The 22,605-nt window shown below is 42.3% G+C and overlaps 1 protein-coding gene across 2 annotated transcripts in view; it reads left to right on the top strand.

Moving 5' to 3' along the window:
- Positions 1-22,605, top strand: part of CERT1 (ceramide transporter 1) — a 112,284-nt gene that overhangs the window by 7,126 nt on the left and 82,553 nt on the right. For both annotated transcript variants that reach the window (XM_053291195.1, XM_053291196.1), the window contains exon 2: positions 3,335-3,469. In XM_053291195.1, the coding sequence (XP_053147170.1) occupies positions 3,335-3,469 (135 nt within the window). The remainder of the gene's footprint in view (positions 1-3,334; positions 3,470-22,605) is intronic.

Raw genomic sequence — 22,605 nt, forward strand, 5'->3', positions numbered from 1 at the left:
TGGTGCTGTTCTGTAAACTCTTGTACAATCGCTTGTGGAAAACCTTTTGCAGCGCAGAGCCACAGTGTATAGATGGCTGTTACTACAGTACAAGAAACATTGTCAAGCAGAAGATTCAGGCTGTAGCATGTAAACTTGAGTGGGCCAGAAAAAGGCCCTGAAAAAAGCTCGTGGGAAGTCTTGTGTAAAAGCTTGTGCTAATGGAAAAACTCTGGATTTGGGACTAGTTTTCTAAGATGGAACCAACCCTTCCATGAGTAGAACTTAGAGACCTTCTGCTTGTCCAAAAGCACTTTTGGATTCAAGCCAGTATCTTTCATTGTGGGTTGCTCAGTGAGGTCTCCTGTATCTAGACATAATGTTCAAACATCTAATCTGCATAATAACATTTTTCTTACCCCAAAAGTGCTGATTTGCTCTCTACCTATCAGAGAATGCCTACCCTTAAATAAGACTTTGATACACTAGTTCATCAGATTAGTGATTCTAATACTTGCATGTATGAATTTGTTTGGAATCCCAGTTTATAGCAGGGGTTCCCAACCTGCAGTGCTCCAGATGTTGCTGAACTACAACTACAAGACTGGAGAGGATGGGAGGTGTAGGTCAGCAACATCTGGAGTTCCACAGATTGGGAACCCCTGAACTACAGCATCTGAAAGCATTGATTGCTCATTAAAAGTGGCGTTGTTTCTAGCTAATGTAGCTGACTCTAGGTGTAACTTGCCTAAGCAGATTTGTCATCACTTGCTGCCTTGTGCATAGTCATGTGACAGTGTAGTTATGGCAAATTATGCACTGTACAGGAATCTAGAGAGTCTGATAGTCTAGCATGATGTTTAGCTACCGCTGCCTAACACCCTTTCCTGTTCATTCTGCCCTGCGTTGCCCCACCTTTTCAAGCTCCATGTGTTCTGCTTCATCGGGCTAACATTGAGCCCCTGATTCTTCTTCATGATGCACCCTTGTGCTCCTGCAGATGCAGCCACCTAGGCATGGTGCACCTGTTACAGCTGCCTGAACCATGAATGGGACACAAGAAGCTGCAATGCCCTCTAGTAGCCTAATGCCATCTCCTTGTTCCAGGAGCTGCACAAGAGCTCTACCAAACAGACCGTACCTTTTGCATTTTCAAAGCCAGTCCGTGCATACATCCTACTTTTCTCACTTTGGGTTGGGGAGGGAGGCAAAAGCAAACCTGCAGTCTTATTTGCCTCCAGAGGTCAATTGAGGTAAACATAGATCTGGATCATGATCCATTACCCACCATAAGAATGGGTTCTGCGCCTACGTGGGAACCTCACAGGCCAAATACTACAGCTCCTCATGGCGCCCGTGCTTAGTTATCCACTGGTGTCCAGGCAAGCAAGTGAGTAAGTATTCCTAACGTTGTAGAATAGATGTGAGAGCAGAGTGGATAGCTTTAGGGTATGCATTTAAATACCTTAGGGTACAGTAGGTCGATCCTTCTGTACCCATGGACTAGTCAGTCCTCCTATATCCATGACTATTTTCATGAAAGTGAATGCAGTATTACCAACAGCACTGATTTTAGGAACTCTGATTAAAGCAAATTTTATAGCCCAGCTGTGAAACAGTTTTCTTGCAATTATAATAAAATGTCTATTTCAATTTCAGTTATACATTTGGTAGCTGCCTTAGGTGGCACAGTGGGGAAATAGCAATAGCACTTACATTTATATACCGCTCTATAGCCGGAGCTCTCTAAGCGGTTTACAATGATTTAGCATATTGCCCCAAACATTCTGGGTACTCATTTTACCGACCTCGGAAGGATGGAAGGCTGAGTCAACCTTGAGCCCCTGGTCAGGATCGAACTTGTAACCTTCTGGTTACAGGGCGGCAGTTTTACCACTGCGCCACCAGGGCCAGTGGTATTTGCGCCACCAAATGCTTGACTAACAAGCAGAAGGTTGCCTGTTCGAATCCCCACTGGTATGTTTCCCAGACTATGGGAAACATCTATATCGGGCAGCAGTGATATAGGAAGATGCAGAAAGGCATCATCTTATACTGCATGGGAGGAGGCAATGGTAAACACCTCCTGTATTCTACCAAAAAACCCCGCAGGGCTCTATGGGTGCCAGGAGTCGAAATCCACTTGACGGCACACTTTTACTTTATATGTTGCAGAGAATTGTGTTATGGGGCTAAATCTAGCACAAGTGAGTTAGTGCAAACCATCCTTTGTCACTCCTCCCCACTGCAACCTCTTGAAAACTCATTCCCAAAGCTTGATGGATCCTTGGCAATTGCATGGGATGCAACCACAGGTACTGGGAGAGGGAGTCGCTGGAAACTGGGTGAAGATACCTTGTGTGAGCACTCGATGGAAGATGTTTCTGTCCAGTGTCTGGGGACTGCTTTCTTCCCGTAGTCTTCAACACTGCTACTGAGGGTACTTGAACCCTCAGAAATGGCTTTTTAGGAGACTCAGGGCTGCAGCACAGTGGTGGAATGGGGGGAATGGCTTGTGCTAGCACTGCTCTGGATCATGCCATTACTTATCTTTCATAGGGAAAAGGAGATCGCATAGCTTAGCCTTGACTGCTTGTTCTCTGGGCTAAGGTGAAACATTTACAGCATATGTAATCTGATTAAATTATGCTAATTAGTGCACACACTAGTTATATTTACAATACTGGTTTCTCCATGGTGAATATCTTGACAAAGCAGGATGATTGGGTTGGAGGATAGTGTTTATGGGGAAGAAACTAGTTAACTGTCCAAGGCCCGGAGGCTCTAGCCATTAAAACTTTGCTCGGAGCCAGTCTTTGCTCGGGCCATTAAAACTTTGCTTGGAGTCCAGTCTGTGATAGTGAACAATCTTTTCTCTCTCTTTCCATGAGGGTTATAGACTTGCTGGTTTTTTAAAGCAAGCTGAGATTTATAAGACGATACCGTATGCCAGAGTCCAGATCTTGCACTCAGTAGTGTATTATATATGTAGCATAAGGTCCAGGAATTCATTTTCAGATGTAGTAGATCTGCTATCTCCAGCTTGGGATTGTTACATTGCTTAATAAATGACCCCATTATTTAGAGTTATGCACTTCTTCCTGAGGAACGTGGAATTTCCCTTCCAGTTTTAATGTTACCAAATTCAACAGTTTTATTTAAAGCTTTCTAAATGTTTTATATTACTGTTAATATTAATATATTAATATACAAATGTTAATGCTAATGTTAATTTATATTAATATCAAGCTCAAAAAGTTCCACATTTTTAAATGGAAATGTGTTTATAGAAGAACAACTCATGTTTTCAGAACTTGTTACATCTTGTTGAAATGTATCCATTTGTTCTCTCTAGTGGACCAACTACATCCATGGGTGGCAGGACCGGTGGGTGGTCTTGAAAAACAATACACTAAGTTACTACAAGTCTGAAGATGAGACGGAATACGGCTGCAGGGGCTCAATCTGTCTGAGTAAGGCTGTCATTACAGTAAGTGCTGTCTTAGTTTTGCTTTCTCTGTCTTGATATTCCATTGCTGATATATTTTAGACAATTACATATACAGGCAAACTTCATTATCTGCAGGTTCAGTGCTCGGGGTTTTGTGTATCCACGGCTGGGGAGTAGGCACCCGGCCTCTGCATATGCAAAAAAACGTGGAACTCGGGTATCTGCTAGTTGGGGTGGCAGCGGAGGCACCTTTTAAAACAGCCGCTGTGTGGTGGTGGCGGAGGCAGCAGTGGGGACTCACCATGTGAGTCGGTCTGTGTCCCATTTCTGGCCTTTCTGAGCATGTGCTCAGAGAGCCCCAAAATGGGATGCAGACCGGTCTGTGCGGTCAGTTGGAAGGGAGGAGTCCGTGTTGCTGCCTCCGCCATCCCCGGGATGACGGCGGCAGTAGTGGGGACTCAACTGCCCTCCCATTCTTCTCAAAACCTGGTGCCCTCCCCACATACATTCCACCACCCTCTCAGTGCCCCCAGTCCCACCCTGCGTCCCAACTGACCCATAGGCCAGTCTGCATCCCATTTTGGGCCTCTCTAAGCACGCACACGTGCCCAGGGAGGCCTGAGATCGGATGCAGGCCAGCCCACGCGGTCAGCTTGGAGGGAGGTTGGGAAGGAGAAGGAGTCCCTGCTGCTGCAGCTGCCTCTGAAGCCGTCCCTGCTGCACTGTGGTGGTTTTAAAAGGTGCTGCCTCCACGAACCTAACCCCTCAATCCCCATTGCCCCAGTATTCACGGATTCCATATCCGCAGTTGTAGAGCAGAATGGATCCCCCATGAATATCGAGGTTTTCTTGCATAACTGGATCTGGTCAAAGTAGAATAACTTCCTGTGTCATTTTGTGTCAGCAGTATGGTAGAAAATATTTGTAAGTCTGTCAGGTTAGCCACACAATGGGTAGAAAATCTATCTTGCAGCATATAGAAATTGTAGTAAATTCTTTTTGAGGTACATAACAATTTTACAAATATTTTAGAAATGCTTCTAAAGCAAGCAAATTCCAGTTTGATGCATATGTTATGTCTTTTGAGTTTTGTCTGGTCAAGAGTAGGTCTCTTGCAATCCCTATGACATGCTTTGCGAAACATTTGGCAAAGCTAATGAAGGATCCAATTTATATGTTGCTAGCGGTGGCATGAGCACCATTGCATCAAGGTGCTCTATAGGGATCAGAGGTGGTATCTAGCAAGCAATTCTGCTAACAGAGGACCGGTAACATAAATACTCGCTATGCCAATGTCTCTCACCCAGAAGCCAGCATTGCTGGCATGGGGAGCAACTGTGTTGCTGGTCCTCTCTCGGCATGGCTGTTGGTTTGATATGTTGCGGGACTGGCATGGGAGCAGCCTTGCAGCAGAACCTCGTTTCTGGTAATATATACATCGGGCATTAATATAGCAATGTTGATCTTTCTGCAAACCCCATATTACACTTGAATGAGAATGGGAAGGCAGGACACTGCAAAAATCTGTTTAATTGGTGTGAAGAAATGTGGGCTGTATATCAGAGCACACTTTATATGAGTGACTGCAATGAAAGTCAAAGCTATCTCTTTGGGAAGGTAAATTGGAGAAACTTTGACAGTAGACTGTGTATAACTATTGGGGTATTTAAAAACATGATATAAATGTTAAGTAGTGGTGTTATTTAGTTCTTAATTAATTTGAACTTGTTTTTGAAAATAGCCACTTCAGTTGGATATTAACTGAGATTAGTGGTATATGATTCTCCAACAGTTGCTTCCAAAACATTCTCTTACAAATAAGTCTGCAAACAGGTAAATGTAAAATGTAACTTTGAATAGTCAAGGGTCAGTGATATCAGGAGATGGGAGATGGAGGCAGGACCCAGGGAACTTAAATAAATAAATTCTTAAATAATAATAGCTTGTGAAATGGAGGAGGATCTTTACACAATCTATTCTTAACCTGTTTTAGTGGTTAGTATGCATCTTGTGGTCTCCAGATTCTTACATAAAACTTTCATCTCTAAATGTTTCACGGTTTAATGGCATATTCACAGGCATTATGAACTATCAGATTTAAATTATGCCTGTGTCTTAACAGGCATTATCTTGGAAGAGGTATTTCCTCCTTAGTGAGAGAGGATGGTTGTTTTATAAGAGGCTGCCTGTTATCCATAGGTTTAAAACTCCTTGCATTAGAAATAATCAACACTTTAAAAAATGTGCCCAGTTAATTGGGGGTCATTTTTTTGAAGTTTGGTACAGGTGCTGAAAATTGTTAGCAATCCCTTGCCCCCTCACCAAACTACATTTCCAAGGGATTGTCTGTTAAACTCACTGAAGTCTGTGGGCTGAATGTGCTCTGATTTGTCTGAAAATAGGGTAACTACTGCTACCTCTTTCTACAGCCTTTTGGATGTTAGGAAAGAGCTAGCAACAGGGTAGTTCCTGCTTATCCCTATAGCTGCTACCTTGAAAGCTGGCAGATCCTTCTCATTGACTCTCTTGAGTGCTGATTAATGAAGTCCAGTTGTCCCTCCATTGACTTAATCTTAAACTGCCATGAAAACCATATGACAGTTAAACTGATCAGGTTTTTAATTCAGAATGTTGGGTGAGAAAACTGTGAATTGTAGCAGAAAGTCTAGAAATTGGGGATAAGAAGTAATATTTCTGCAGATTCACTGTAAGAAATTAGTAACATGGTTTTTATGACCTTTTAAGTTAAACCGAGCTTCTTAGCATTTCATTTTAATAGGCTATGAGAGCCAGCGTGGTGTAGTGGTTAGAGTGCTGGACTAGGACTGGGGAGACCTGAGTTCAAATCCCTATTCAGCCATGATACTAGCTGGGTGACTCTGGGCCAGACTCTGGGTGACTCTGGACCAGCCAGCCTTCTCTCTCAGCCTAACCTACTTCACAGGGTTGTTGTGAGGAGAAACTCAATAATGTAGTACACTGCTCTGGGCTCCTTGGAGGAAGAGCAGGATAGAAATGTAAATAAAATAAATAAATAAATAAATCCTTTTTCTGATATTAACAGGCAAATTCTCATAGAGCTTTATTTCTCCTGTGGGTCATGTTCTGCAGCTATGTTGGTGTTTTTGATTGCTCTGTGCTGCTCTGTGCATAGTAGGAAGTGTTGGTCGCCTTGCACAAGAGTGCAAGTGCACAAATGCTTCAAGTTGTATGCTTGCACTTCAGGAGCACAACTTACTTTAAAAACCATGCAACAACAACAAATATTTATGTCCTGCTTTTCAGCAAGTTTCCAAAACAGTTTACATAGAGAAATAATAAATACAAAAATAAGATGGATCTCTTTCCCCAAAGGGCTCACAATCTAAAAAGAAACATAAGATAGACACCAGCAACAGTCACTGGAGGTGCTGCACTGGGGTGGATAGGGCCAGTTACTCTCTCCCTGCTAAATAAAGAGAATCACCACATTGCCTCTTTGTCCAATTAGCAGGGGTCTAAGTTGCCTTCCCACTACTGGAGCAGTGTGGGCCAATTGGAAATGCCAGCGTAATGCTGCAGAACATGTTGGCCAGTGCCCTTGTGCTGTAGAGTGGTTAGTATTGTTACATGGCTGCATAATGATATACAGCAATAGTTTTTGCTGTTGAAATGGATTTATTGAATAAATACTGTTGAATTTAATTGCTTTACAGAAACATAAGAGCAATGTGATAATTCTACCAATTCAACTTTTTTCTACTGGGGATCCCTGCATTGCATGTTTGACCAATACTTAAACATGCTGCCAATCAGTTTGAAACAAGTCATAAAACGCTTGTGAAACTCTCTCACTGATGGACCTCTGTAAACTGACACTCAGATGAATTGGTTAATTACAGTTCCATTATAAATAGCAACACAGAAACCTCATAAGTAAAAGACTGAGGAATTCAAAAGGTGATGTTGAAATAGCTGATGGTACCAAGTAATTTGCCAAAGTCACCCCTTCAGCAACATTAGTTGTGCACAAATGTGGGATTTCTGAACTTCTTTCTGTGACCTGCTTTTTTCTGAATCATTTAGAGAAAAGTCTTAGCAACCATTGTTTGTTTGGGAGTCCTTGTGGAACCTGAGAGGAAATGTAGAGGGAAGCAGTAAAACTTCTGTATAAACACACTAGATATTGTATCGTGGAGAATATCACTCCTCTTTACAACAAAGGTAACAGTTTGCTTCCTTTGTAGAATTTTCCTGTTCTACAAAATTTGTGGAAAAGTGGCTTTGCAAGTTCAGAGAAAATGCATGACTTGTGCATAATATTTCTAACACCTAATTTTGGAAATTAGTAGTATCTTCAGAATTTCTAGCTGTTCTGTCAAAATTGCTAGTATGACACTAACCTTGAACACTAACCTTGTCCAACAGCTGAATCTTTGATGATACTGTTAGCATCTATATAATGTCAACACTTTGCAGATGAAAATAGTCACACTCCTGTGAATGAGTAAGTGGGTCAAGTGACAGAATTTGTAGCCAATATGATCTGGTGGACAGTAGTGAGGCCAAAACAATCTAGACTCAAATGTGCCAGAAATAAAAAGCGGAACTAAAAGTGCATGGAAGTAGATGGTGCCAGATCATGATACTGCTACTACTAAGACAACAAATATTTATATACTGCAGTCATGGATCCCACCATGCGGCCCCCATGTGTCACAGCCTGGTCTTAACTAGCCCTGTGAGTTTAAGCTTCACTGCTGCCATCAAGTAGACTCCCCGCCGCCACCCACCCTGGCTGGGTCTGCTAAAACAGGCTTCCAAACCTCTATCTCATACAAAGTTAGATAGGCTGGAAAGGCTTCTAAGCGTGGGGTGGGGAAATGGACAGAAGCTACAAATTTTTAACTTCAAAACAAGAAAACTTTGATTTAAAATTTTCAATTCAAAACAATCATTCTTTTGGAAAATTTATTACAAAACAGCAACCATAAGAGCACAAGGAAAGAAATTAAATATGAGCAAAATGCATCCAATCAATCCTGCACCAATACTGGGCCCTCACTCAGAGTCCTTACCAAGAGTCCTGTTGCTCATTCATGCAATCAAAAGCTGTTCCACTTGGGTTTGGGAGCCATGTGTGCTCCCAATTTTTGTTTGTGTGGAAGCAAGGTAAGAGGAAAACCTGGGTAGAGGTGATTGTGTGGAAGCAAGGTAGGAGGAAAACATGGGTAGCTTTTTCTCCTACCTTGCTTTTATACAACCAAAAATTGGGAGCACACATAGCTTCCAAGCCTGGGTAGAACACAGTTCTTGATTGTGTGAATGACAATCAGCCAGCCTGGCTTGTCCCTTGCTCAGCCTGAGGTCCTGCTCTTCCTTCCCAGGTCTGTGGTTTTAATCCCAGACTGTTGCTTCAACTGCTTTAGGAGTGATTTAGTCCTCCAGAGAATCACAACTCTCCCAGTGATTTCTCAGCTCTCTTTCCAGCACACACTAACCAACTCCTTCACTTGGGCTCTTCAGCTCTCCAACTTGCACTGCACTAAAATTCTGCTGTATGCAGCCTCCATATATATTTTTCTCTCCAATTTTTTTCAAATAAACCAAAACAACTCAAGTACCATCCATTTACAAAAAACCCCATACCTAATCTAATCAAACCCTCTCTTTCCTCCAGAATGAAACCAGTAAAATTCTTCTCCCTCCAAAACCAAATTGTAGCACAGGAGCTGTGAACCTTTGGCCCCTGCACAACTTTTTAACATAGGGAGTAAGCAAAGCAATTGCAATACTAAAATCTTCTATACAAAAAGAGGAGGTTCAGGCCTCATTCCTTCACAACTGCTTTTTAACAAAAGTGCTCAAAGCAATTTACAGAATAAATAAGATGGTTCCCTGTCTCTAAAGGACTTACAGTCCAAGTGGAAATACAGCTGGACCCCGTTATCCACAGAAGTTCTGTTCCCGCCAATTTCTTTAGATAATGAGACCTGAAGTCAATGGGAATGGTGGGGCGGGGTTGGGTTACTGGAGAGAAAAAATGGAGCAAAAAAGCAACAAGAAAGAAAGCTGAAAAAAGTGAAGGTGCCTTGCTATGCTCTGCAGGTGTCCATCTCAATCTGCCAATTTTTCCATGAAAAGTCAGCGGGGGCGGGTGGGGGAGCGGTGTTAAAACTGAGAGCCAGAAAATGGCTTCTTTTTGCAAAATGATGACCAGAAATGCCCTCGGAGGTCATTTCTGGTCACCCAGGAACCACTGATAGGTAAATCTTAACTCTTTCATATCAGTGAATAACGAGGTTGGATCTCCATAGCCTGACTGCGGATACACAAAACCGTGGGTGCCGGAATCGCAGGTGACAAGGTTCAGCTGTATAAGGTAGACACCAGCAACAACCACTGGAGGGAAGCGGTGCTGGAGTTGGATAAGGACAGTTCCTCTCCCCTTGCTAAATGTAAGACAACTGCCGCTTTAAAACATGCCCCTTTGCTCAGTTAGCAGGAGTTCAGATAACATAGCTTTATAACATTTAGAGCATGTTCGTCCCATGTTTTAAAGCAGAAATTGAGTTTTCTCTGAGCATATGCAGTGTTTTCCTCACTACAGAACTACTACGGCCTCTTCCCCTCACCACCCATTTAAAATGAGAAAGCAGTGCCTACTAGGCCTGTGCAGTTAGATAAATCTGCTAAGAATATTGATGATGCCTCTATGAGTGGTACTGGCAGTAGTTCTGGAACTGATAGGAGAGGGCCTCTAAGAATCCGAACTCCAGTAGAAGCCTCTCTTTGCTGTTCCAAAATGAAACATTTCCAGTATCCCCCCCCCCCCCGCTCGCCGCCACTTATGTGCAAATTTTAAAAAGACTCTCTGCCACAGCTCCAGGTCATCACCACTGCCTTCTGCCTCCAGCCTTTGCCTCTCTGTTGCTCCTGCCAAGCCGCCATGCTGGCCCTGCTGCTCCCTTTGATCCGATGGGGCTCTTCAGGGCCGCACCGCCATGCTTGCCCCATTGCTACTGCTGACCCTGCTGTGCCTGGCAACCACACTTCAGGGCCGCGTCACGCCTCCATTGGAGGCCTCTGGCACTGACCCGGCTGCCGCCGCCACTGACCCTGCTCTGCTGAGTGACAGGCCTTTGGTGCCACAGCTGCTTTGGTACCTTCAAAGGCTCTTCTGCACAGAAGAGCAAGGAAAAGGCCATTTTAAAAAGGCAAACGATTTGCCTTCTGAAAATGTCCCCCCCACCCCCGGCCCTGCTCTTCTGCACAGAAGAGCCTTTGAAGGTGCCAAATCAGCTGCAGCGTCAGTGAGGACAGCACAGCGGTGTGGCCTTCAGAGTGGCTGCCCAGAGGAGTGGGTTTGGCAGCAGCAGTGGGCCAAGCACAGTGGTGCAGCCCTTAAGAGTAGCCATCAGGCTGGAGGAGCTGTGGGGTCAACAGGAGGGTGTGTGGCTGGAGGGGCAGGGTGGTGATGGTTGGCAGGGCAATGGGGGCAATGATGGCCTGGAGCTGTGGCGGTGAGTGCTTTTAAACTTCGTATGTAAGGTGGGGTTTCAGATATTGATTATCAGTGAAATATGGGGTCAGCTCCAAGCCAATATTGATTCCAGAAGTGTTGGGGAGGCCATATTTAAATCCAAATTGGTTTGACATTGATCTGATATTTCTGGTGGTGTACAGGCTTAATTTCTACAGAGTAGTACTGTATCTGATTAAAGCCCCAGCACTTCTCTTCAGAACGTACAGTACATACTGACGCTATTGCCAATGTACTATTTCTCAAATGCACACACTCTGTTCTACTCTACAACAATAATCCACGCCTAGTTTTCAGTCTTTCCAACTCTTAACCGCGCAACACTTAACAAAAACAAGCTGACTCTTTCACAAGCCCTACTCCAGCATTATAAGCTAGGTCTTGACAAATTTTCTTTGAATCTAGTCACCAGCCCAAAAATATAAGAGCCAAACAATGGACACTTGACAAAATTACCAGACTTAGTGAAGGACATGGTGGAGGAGGAGGGTCAATGAACTTCCTATCCCCTTAACAGGTAACATACTTGTAACAGAAACAGGGCTGCCTGGAACAAATAAAGATTTTATTAAATAACTCTTACCTCTGAATACAGTATCCTAGTCTAGGTCACATGGCTCCCTGGCACCTGGGGTTTGTCAAGCAAATCCTCCCCGCCACACATACATATTGTTGGACTTATTTTCACCCAGATTTATTGGGAGTCTGTCTGCAATACTTGTGCTGAGTCGCAGAATATGGTGAAAAGGAACACCTGAGCATGTACAGAGTTCTTTCCCCCCCACTACTGCTCAGTATACACTCCACACACTTAGAATTCAGGAGACGATTTGCTAGGGGTTTCAATACCTGGGAGGATCCCACAGTTTCCTTCTGCATCAAACCTGCTTCTCCTTCTTCATTTGATATATCCAGTTCGAAAAATAGAGATGACTTCTGTACCTCACTTTTAAAACAGCTTAACAGCAAAGTAGAAGGCACCTTAAAAAAAAAAAAGTTCATCTTTGAAATGATGCTTACAAATAAGTTAAGGGAGTGGGTGAAGGACTAAACTAGGGCTGCACAACTCAAATGCCCTGGAGGGCCGGAACCATCCACAACTTGGTGTACAGGGGCCGAAGTCAATGTTTAGCACATTATGACATTAAAATTAAATATTAGTTACTTGTAGCTCTATTTCCCCTGTCAGTGGACCCATAGTTTCAACCAAGGATAGTGGCCAGAGAATAGGTCCTGTCCTTGCTCAATCAGTGGGGTCCCTGGAGTGCATGCCAGCCCCAAAGAAATGCCAAGTCCTCTCCTCTTTCTAAATTGTTGTTGCTTTCAGGCTGCAATGTTAGGCATGCTTACATGGGAGTAAGCCTCACTGGGTACACCATGGAGCATATTTCTGAGAAAGCATGCACAGGATGGTGCTATAAGGCAGTTTCCAGCTCCTGTGTTGCTGCAGGATACCTGGGGGCCAGTAATATAGTCCCTGCGGGCCGCATCTGGCCCCCGGGTCTTATGTTGTGCAGGCCTGGACTAAACCAACCACTTCATCCCTTTTCCCTGTAAACTTGTAAGCAGTCTCAGTGGGCTTGAAGAAGCAAAATGAATTAGTCAATAATAAATGCTTTTAATTCACACCTAGCACTGAAACTTTGGGCAAGAATGTTCACAGAAGGAAAAAAAATAGTAATAGCATTTAAAGTAGTGTTGTGTTATTTTCTTTGCCTTGGTTTTGGAACTCCTAGTTATGAAATAGGTTTTGGAATTGCCATAAGGTAAATTATATTTAGAGCAAGAGGCTTGTACACAAATGTGGTAGGGAAGCTTGTTTAGCTATCTGGTGTATTTTGTGTGCAAAAAAAAAAGGAAGCTGGCAAGTGTTTCTGGGACAGACTTGGAAAACAGTGGCTGTCTTTGTTAAATTGGGACAGTTGCAGGAGGGTGAGCATTGATTTGATTCACTTTCTTTATGAACAAATATACTAATGATTTTTGGCTTAGGAGCAAGTTGGTGAAAGTCTTGTGAAACTTTATGCAATTCTTCTGTTCCTTTTTTATACAAAGGGGATAAATGTGTCTCTCTGATAACAGTTGGAGCCATTTTGAGGGCTAGTGCAGTATGGTTAGTATTTATGAGGAATCCAGTCAAGATAAATACTTGCAGGAATCTGCTCAAATCTCTCTTGCTGTGATGGGCTCTAGGTGCCAGATAAGCCCTTAGGATGTTCTGCTTAGGCCCTTTCTTCCCCTCAGTATCTCTCTCTCTGCGGTGGTGGGGCTTGCACGTACAACCTTCATCTGAGGTGGGAATGGCGGCGGATATGGCGACAGGGCAAGACGCTGGCAGTGGAGGGGGCTGCAAAAGCTCCTTCTGTGGGCCCGCATTACGAGACTCTCTGAGAGAGCTCTGAAATGGGCCGTAAATGTCCCAACCTGTCACTTGGGAAGCCAGCAGGCCTAAGTAAGGATCTTTCTCCACTAGTGCCCCATTGTCACTTGTCCTCTCTACTGCCATGGGGTGGCTTGGGGTGGGGCAGGGGGGCCAAATCAGCCCGGGGGGGGGCAGGAAGGAGATTTTGCCATCTCCACTGCCATCCTGTATGGCAGTGGGGTGGCTGGGGTGGGGGAAGGCGGCACAAGGAGCCAGATCAGCAGGCAGGCGGGGAGACAAGGAAAACTAGTGCACCGATGCTCTCTACTGGGCCAGCTAGTTTCTCATAATCCACAAATGCTTTTTGTGGAGTCTCAGTGCCATGTAGAGTCAAACAGGCTTCTTTCTGGCTGCTTCCTCATCAATCCTAGGGCCAAGAGGATGAAGAAACCTCTTGCTTGGACTCTGCTGTTACTGCACAGTACAAAACGATGCTTGTAGCAGTTTATTGGAAAATACTAGAACTCAACAAAATATTAGTCTCCTTTGAATATCTGCCTTTTAAAACTTTTGAGAACTTACATTGAAATGCTGAGCAGAGTAACAAAAAATAATAGTTAGGAGTAATGGGATTTCTTTAAAGGGGAATTTAGTTCTAAATTTAGAAATACTTAATCTATGATCAAATAACTGGTATATTGAGAAACTTCTGTGGTATAAGATTATATAGATTGGGAACAGTCTAAAATTGCCATGACTACGCAACATTGAAATCAGTGAAACAAACTAGTCATGACTAACTTAAATTCCATTAATTTCAATTGAACTTAGTCATAACTAACATAGTATGGATCCTGCCCTGGGATACACTGGTGTGTGTCATAATATTTTGTGTATGTCAGTTTGACTCCATCGTTCAATTCAAAGCACAGTTTGAGCGGTGCTACTTGTGGAGATCGAGATCTGTATTGTGGGTTTCTATGTTTTTCAGATATAGATTGCTTGTTAGTCTATTACAAAGTAAGAGAAGCTGAATTACATGGATCATTATCAACAAATCAGTAGCTGAAATATTCCTTGAAACTGCAGTTTCAGGTGTTTGAGTCATAGGTATCTCTTAAATTGCCTGAGTTGCTTTTTGTGCTGTCAGCGTGATTTCAGTTTTTACAGAGCATTGCCAGATGGAGAAAGCTATCTCTTACTCCTCATTTTCAGCTAATGATGTGTATATTGCAAGTGGGAAACTTAACCTGGAATGCATGTAGCAACATAGCTTGTAAAAATGAGTACTGCTGTCACTAATTCTCCTTATTTTCATACTTGAGCTATTTTTATAAGAACTTGCATTCAGACCACAAGATTTCCATAATATTTTCCAAAGTCACTTTGCCAAGCAAGACTTAATTTGAGCCAGCACTTAGATGCTGGGAGTCAGAGATGCAGCATGAAATAGTTACCTCTGAATATGTGTAGAAAGCATCTTAATCCTCACTAACACTGCTCTATGTATCGAACCTTAGGGCAGGGCTTCCGTGTTGTCAGCTGTGGCTTCAAAGTGAGCTTAAGCTCTGGCACATGTAGAAGTTATCAGGATAAATTATTTAGATGCTGAGCTCTGCCTCAGATGTGTTTTGGAAAAACTTGAAGTGAAGTGAAGCATACTTTCTGTCACCATCAGATGTTCAAAATAACCCTTGTTTTAGGGCCTGGGCTCAGGCTGTGAGATCCTATGCACTCTGCTGTTCTCCTCTCTTATGCCTGGCATATTGAAATTAAAGAATGAACTGGTTGACAAGAGAGAGAGGGGAGGGGGGCAAGAGAGAGTGGGGCAGGAGGTGGGGAACAGCTGGCCCCAAAGAGCGTGCAGATGCTCTGTGCGGGTCGGCTAGTAAGTTGAAATCCTACTAATGTCAAACTGTAGTTTTGCTTTCTCTTTTCAAGCACGTTAATAAAAAATTCTATTCATATTTAATTTTGTGAAGGTTCCTATATGTAATCTATGTAAAATGATTTTACCTGGCCCTGTGCCTACCAGCATATTCTATTTTAGAAGCAGAGTTGCTGTTTTTTTAAGCGGGTGCCATGTTAACATAAGGTCAGGAAGTCTTAGCAGACCCTTTGGGAGCCAAAATGCAGCCTGTCACACAATTTGTTGAACCGTCTTAAGGGTATTGCCCATATCAGGCAAAAGGGGCTGGTCTGCAAATGACTGCCAGTGCATACCTCTAGTCAGCCTCTTCCCCATTCTTCAGATTTAGCAAGGAATATGGAATCTGTAATTGGCTGCAAATGTTGGCCAAGGGGGAGGTTTAGACTGCATAATAGTGGTCATGTATCGGTGGAAAAGGAGATCTGGATTACAGGGTTTAGTCTGGTGACAAACTATTTTGGCATGCGAGAAGATTCTGGAGGTCAAGCAGTGGCATGTGAGAAACCTTAAGTAATGAGGGGTAGTCAGCTATGGATTGATGCTCAAGGTTGTGGGGGATGGGTGCTCAGACTAGGGTTGGTGGGGATGCATGCTCAAATCGGGGGGATGAGGAATGAGTTGATTGGGGGTAGCACTGGTACAAGTGTAGGGATTTGGGTATGCAAAATATAAAAAGGTGGCATGGAGTTGAATGGTGGGAGGTTTTTTTAAAAGCTAAATTCTGCTCCCTCCCTTATTAAAACTAGTGGAAGGGGATTGATGGGCCTAGCCCATGGGCATCTACTAGGCTTCAAAAGTATTGGACTTCTGACACCTCTAGTTTAAACAAAACCTTATGATCCCATTTTGTTTCGTTGAATAATATATTTTACAGAAGACAACCTGAGTTGCATGAAATTTCTCCTGGGGTGTGAGAAACATAAGACTTAGAAGCAAAAAAGTATAGCCTACATGCTGGAAGTGCTCAAGGCTAGGGCCAAAGAAATAATAGCTTGCAGAAGACTTAAATCTTCCAGCTGTGGGCTAGATGATACTACTGTAAGGTGTACTAAGTGGGTGTTCCACGTCAGCCTGGAGAGAAGGTATCAAGTGGAGTGTAGAAAGGCTCTGACCTGGGCCCTGTGCTGTTCAGTGTTGTCCTTTGGAGCAGGGAGTAAAGGGGCTGCTTATCAAATTTTCTGGGAGAGGGAGAATAGCTAACTCCTTAGGTGAGAGAATCTAGATTCAAACCAACCTGGACAAGCACAGATGTTGGGCCAAACCATCCGAGACACATGTAAAGTCTCACATTTAGAGAAGAAAAAGCAAATGCACAAGTAAAGAATGGGAAAGACCTGGCTTGTAAGTTTGTGCAAATATTTAGTTCTGAACACCCAAAGCCAAATAGCTGCACAGCCCCTTTGGCACCACATGGAGGTGACCTTTCCCACTACTCACCTCCATACACTGCTGTGCTTCTCCAAGTTTTAGTGGAGAAAAAAAGGAACGGAGTCATTCCGAGCTCCAGCAACATATGGAAAGGTGTGCAGGGAGTACTGGAAAGTGGAATCCTTTTCAGCACTTTCCCCATAGAGGTATTTGGGTATACTTAGCCTGGAGAAGAGCAGACTAAGGGAAGATATATTTGTGATGTTACAAATGTAGCTGTTTGAATCGCCTGTAATCCAAAAATCAATAAAGTGTTTATAACAGTTGTAAGGATCCATAGCAACCCATTGTAGTGAACTGATCTGCAATGTAACTTTATTCTATGCCATCCCACTGAACAGAATGTACCCTGTGATGCATGTGAATTTCTTGTAGTAAGATTCTCTATGTCATAATTACTTTCTATCTTTTGAATTTCTTTGTTCCTGCTGTGTGGCTTGATTTGATGGAGTTCTTCTGTAGCACTAAGGAAACGTGTATAGCCTGTGGCTAAATGTGTGTCAAAATATGCCTTTAAAAAAACAAATTTTAAATTCCAAAGGGGACTCAAAATAAACTTGATACAAGTTGGGAATTGGTTTAGGACCTATTACTAGTGGTTGAATATCTATGCATTGTATATATTTGTAGTAAATTTCAATAGCTGTGTAGATCTAGAAAATAGTCCTAAAGTCTCTGTTAAAGATAAAACTAGGGGATATATAATATCTCTAACTGTGTAACCAGCTAAAATAGTTCTGAACTTGGGAATATAAGGAGCAAATATGACATTGTTTCAGACTAAGGCTTGTGATGTCTTTCTAAACTTGGGTGTATTGTGGTCATATTGGAACTCAACCAGAGGAAGAAACTAATATTATTGTGTAACTTTTTGCTGTACAAGGTTGGAAGTTGCCATACCTCTTGGTCTGGTTTTGGTTTCAGGTACACTTCCTTCTTGCAACCTGAAGCGCAAAAGTTAGTTTGTACTTCAGGTTTGTAACATAATAGTGCACATATGCTCTTTTCACTCTTTTAAAACTTTATTTCTTGGCCTGTCAAATCCTTTTGTCTAAACAAAATACTACATGGAGAATGGTAGGATCACATGAATTGATTCAAAACTTAAAGCAAACTTTTCAACCCCAAAGCCTCTTCTCCCCTCCATTGTTTTTTAGTACACAGGCTGAATTGTACTTCGTAAAATCCAATAATAACCTCTCGCCTCCCTCCAATTTTACTTTTATCTTGATCCTCCTCTGGTCCTGACTAATCTGGTACTCTGCATATAGGCACACCAGTTCTATAGGTTCTAAAGTATTTTCTCATTTCAAAGGTTTCCAGTCTCTAAAAATGATTTGTTTTAAAGTTCATAAGCCTCTCTTTAGGAACCATTTTGCAGACAGAATAGTAAAGTTGAACAGCTCAAATATGTGCAGAGGCCTGTAAAATATCCTTTTGAAGGGCAGCCTTGATTATATTTGAATATGAAGGAAAACTGATGGCATGCCTGCTGTTTTTATTGCTAGTTCAACAGGAAATTGGTAATTAATCTGCCTGACAGAATTCTTTCCTCTGCATTGGTAAACTACCTCACAAAGTTACCAGCTTCAAAAGAATACAGTAGTGGAAGTGTCATGATAGCTAGTGGGGAAAGCAGTTCAATAATGTATCCTTTGGGTAGCATAAGGACAGCTAAGGCTTTTGTGAGCAATGTTGCTTGCTGCCTCTCAAAAACCAGCACACACTGGACGGAGCGCTAATATCGCCTTTCCTCCCACCATGCTCTTTCTGTATGCTCCTTGTGGTCTTAATCTTTATTAAGGAGTAGTAACTTCCAGAAAAAGGAAACCTAGGGTGCTTGCATTAGCACTAGCCTCTCAAATTGAGGCCAGATGCTGAGTGATATATTCCAGATGGTGTATGTTGGTTGGCTTATACCAGTTTGAATTATGAAAAATGTCATGTATGGTCAAGATTGTTTCTGGTTAACTTTGGTAATGATTGATAGTAATTCACCAATTGATTTGAAGACTTCAATTTGCTTATCTAAATAAGAAAATATTTCTGCATTAAATAAAGATTAATATTTGTATAGATACATTCTACTTCTGCAGCTTAGCAACATCACCTTTAAAGAGGCACATATCCAGGAATGCTTAGGACATTTGTGGATGAACCATATATCCAGCATAAAAGAAAGTAAATTACCAATCTGTTTGCTCCATTCTAAGAGGCTGAAACTCCAGTCACTCAAAAGGAAAAAAGAACTCTATTAAATTGCTTCAAGTTACCCCTTAACTCCTTAGTCATTCATCCACCCTATTTACAAAGAGACAATTGTTTGGAGCAAAGACTGTATTCAAAATCTTTAGAGAAAATAGCCATATGTTGATGGTTCATCTAATATGTTGGCACAAAAAGCAAACAGTTTTGGGTTTGGGTATTGGTATTCTTAATTGAAAATACCAGTTCTCAGTGGAGGGGAAGAAGAATCTTGAACTTGGAGGTTGTTCCTGATTCTTTTCGCATCTGTGCTCTGGAAAAATTACTGTACTGATGAAATTCCAAACAAGTGTTCCTTACTGTACCAGTTTGACATGGATGCAACTGCATTACTGTATTCATGAAGAGAGTTTGAAATTCAGTTCTTACATGTTGGAGGTGGATTTGGACAAAAAACTGATTCTGGTATGTTCATGGAAAAGGAGCTATGATCTCATGAGTTCCTGACGCTTACATTTAGGGATGTGCATGAACCAGTTGACGGCTGGTTCAGTGGCTGGAGGGTTACCTTTAAGGAGCAGAGAAGGCACTCTTACCTCCCGCTGTCATGTCCGTCCCCCCCAGTGCTGTGCCCAAAATCAGCAGTGTATCCTCTTAGGGGAGACAAGAGGATACACTGCCACCATCAGCATCAGAGTGGTCCTGAGTATGTTTTGTCAGAATCAAGTCCCATTGAAATAAGTCTGGATTCTGCTCAGTGTCAATATTGATAGAATTAATTTAAATGCTAGATAATGAATTTGACAAACTGTTACTCAGCAATGCAAGTACAGTTGCAAGTGATAATGCTTATAGTAGAGTACAGTAGGAAACATGACTTAGTGCATTGTTTAACTATTTCTCAGGCAAGCTTTCTCTGTAGTTGCCCTTGGACTGGAATGCATTTCCTGTTGAGATTACTGCACCATCATAGGAACACAGGAAGCTGCCGTATACTAAGTCAGATCATAGGCCCATCTAGCTCTGTATTGTCTACACAGACTGGCAGCAGCTTCTCCAAGGTTGCAGGCAGGAATCTCTCTCAGCTCTATCTTGGAAATGCCAGGGAAGGAACTTTGAACCTTCTGCTCATCTCAGAGCGGCTCCACCCCCTGAGGGGAATATTTTACAGTGCTCGCAGTTCTAGTCTCCCATTCATATGCAACCAGGGTGGACCCTGCTTAGCTAAGGGGACAAGACGTGCTTGCTACCACAAGACCAGCTCTCCTAGCTTTTAGGAAAAGACTGAAGATGCAGCTCTTTAGCCAGACTTCTGGTTGAATTTTTACTGATTTCTTTTAGTTTGAATTTTATACATGTTTTAATGTCTTTAAATTTTTGTTTGTTTTTTTAAACCACCTTGAGATTTCTGTAACAGGTGGTATACAAATGTATTACATAAATAGTCTTGGCGGCGGCGGCGGCTCCTCCTCCTCCTAGTAAAAATGATATACTATAGTGCATACCCCCTTACTATAAATTATTTGGACTCAGTTTATACATGTAGATTGTGCTAGACACACAGTGCATAAAAATAGTTTCATGTCACAGACACTGAAAGGAAAGGGTAGTGCTGCTATGGCTGAAATAATCTTGGGCACATGGAGACAGGGTAGATTTGATTTAAATCACGATTTAAATCACTAGCAGGGTGGATAAAAATAAAAAAAATCTGATTTAAATCCAAAAAATCAGATTTTTTTTATTTAAATCGGATTTTTTTTATTTTTATCCACCCTGCTAGTGATTTAAATCGTGATTTAAATCAGTTTGATTTAAATCAAATCCACCCTGCATGGAGATCCTTTTTAATGCAGATACCTTACCTTGTTGGAGTCATGTACATGTAGATGCATTCCAAATGGCAAATAAGGCATAGATTGATTTAGGGCATTGGAATCAACACATGTTTATCATTTTCCCTCATATAAATAATCTGCTCATGTGGCCAAAACATTCACCTTAGATTCTTGTTATCGTATCTAAAACTGAGAGAAGGAATATTAAGTGCTTGTCAGTCTGAAAAGTAAGGACACAAGAACAGCCCTGCTGGATCAGGCTCAAGGCCCATCTAGTTCAGCATCCTGTTTCACAAAGTGGCCCACCAGATGCCACTGGAAGCCTACATGCAGGAGTTGAGAACATGCCCTCTCTTCTGCTGTTAATCCCCTGCAACTGGTACTTAGCAGCATCCTGCCTTTGAGGCTGGAGGTGGCCTATAGCCCTCTGACTAGTAGCCGTTGATAGATCTCTCCTCCATGAAATTATCCAGACCCCTCTTAAAACCTTCCAGGTTGTTGGCTGTCACCACATCTTGTGGAATTCCACAAGTTGATGATGCGTTGTGTGAAAAAGTACTTCCATTTGCTGGTTCTAAATTTCCCGGCAATCAATTTCATGGGTTGACCCCTAGTTCTAGTGATGTGTGAGGGAGAAAAATTTCTGTCTACTTTCTCCACACCATGCATGATTTTATAGATCTCTATCATGTCTCCCCAATGCTGCCTTTTTTCTCTACTAAATAGCCCCAGGTATTGTAGCCTTGCCTCATAAGAAAGGTGCTCAAGGCCTCTGATCATCTTGGTTGCCCTCTCCTGCACCTTTTCCAGTACTACGATGTTCTTTTTTAGATGTAGTGACCAGAATTGTACGCAGTACTCCAGGTGTGGCTGCATCATAGTTTTGTATAAGGGCGTTATAATATTAGCAGTTTTATTTCCCCTTCCTAATGATCCCTAGCATGGAATTGGCCTTTTTCACAGCTGCCGCACATTGAGTCGACACTTTCAACAAGCTGTCCACCACAACCCCGAGATCCCTCTCCTGGTCAGTCACCAACAGCTCAGATCCCATCAATGTATACTTGAGGTTGGGGTTTTTTGTCCCAATGTGTATCACTTTACACTTGCCAACATTGATCTGCATTTGCCATTTTATTACCCACTCACCCAGTTTGGAGAGATCCTTTTGGAGCTCCTCACAATCCGTTTTGGATTTCACTGCCCGAATGAGTTTGGCATCATCTGCAAATTTGGCCACCTCACTGCTTACCCCTATTTCTAGATCATTTATGCACCGATCCCAGTACTTAAATTAAATTATGAATAAATTAAAAAGCACCAATCCCCAGTACCCTGGGGGACCCCACTTCTTACTTCCCTTGATTGCGAAAACTCTCCATTTATCCCTACCCACTGTTTCCTGTCCTTCAACCAGTTAGTAATCCACACATGTACTTGTCCCCTTATTCCATTGCTGCTAAGTTTTCTCAGGAGTCTTTGATGAGGAACTTTGTCTTTCTTTTAATGTAAACCGCCCTGAGCCTTTTGGAAGGGCAGTATAAAAGTTTTAATAATAAATAAATAAATAAAAAGCTTTTTGGAAATCCAGGTATACGATGTCAACTGGATCACCTTGATCCACACACTTGTTGACACAGTTGGTAGTACTTACTATCACTAGTAATTCACTATAAATTAACAAAATGTTAATAGAAATAATTTCAGGCAAGTATGGTGAACAACAGTAGCATTCCATCTCTGGCTAAATGATGAACTTCTAAAGAAGTTAAAGCCACATATTTCAAAATGAGTCTTGATTAGTAGCATAGAAATGTGAACTGCAACAAGTGTCCTTTTTCAGAAAGAGAAGGGTTTGCTCGCAATATGTTCCTTGCTCAGGAATCTCTT

This window comes from Hemicordylus capensis, chromosome 2 (assembly GCF_027244095.1).
Source record: "Hemicordylus capensis ecotype Gifberg chromosome 2, rHemCap1.1.pri, whole genome shotgun sequence".
NCBI classification, from domain to species: domain Eukaryota; kingdom Metazoa; phylum Chordata; class Lepidosauria; order Squamata; family Cordylidae; genus Hemicordylus; species Hemicordylus capensis.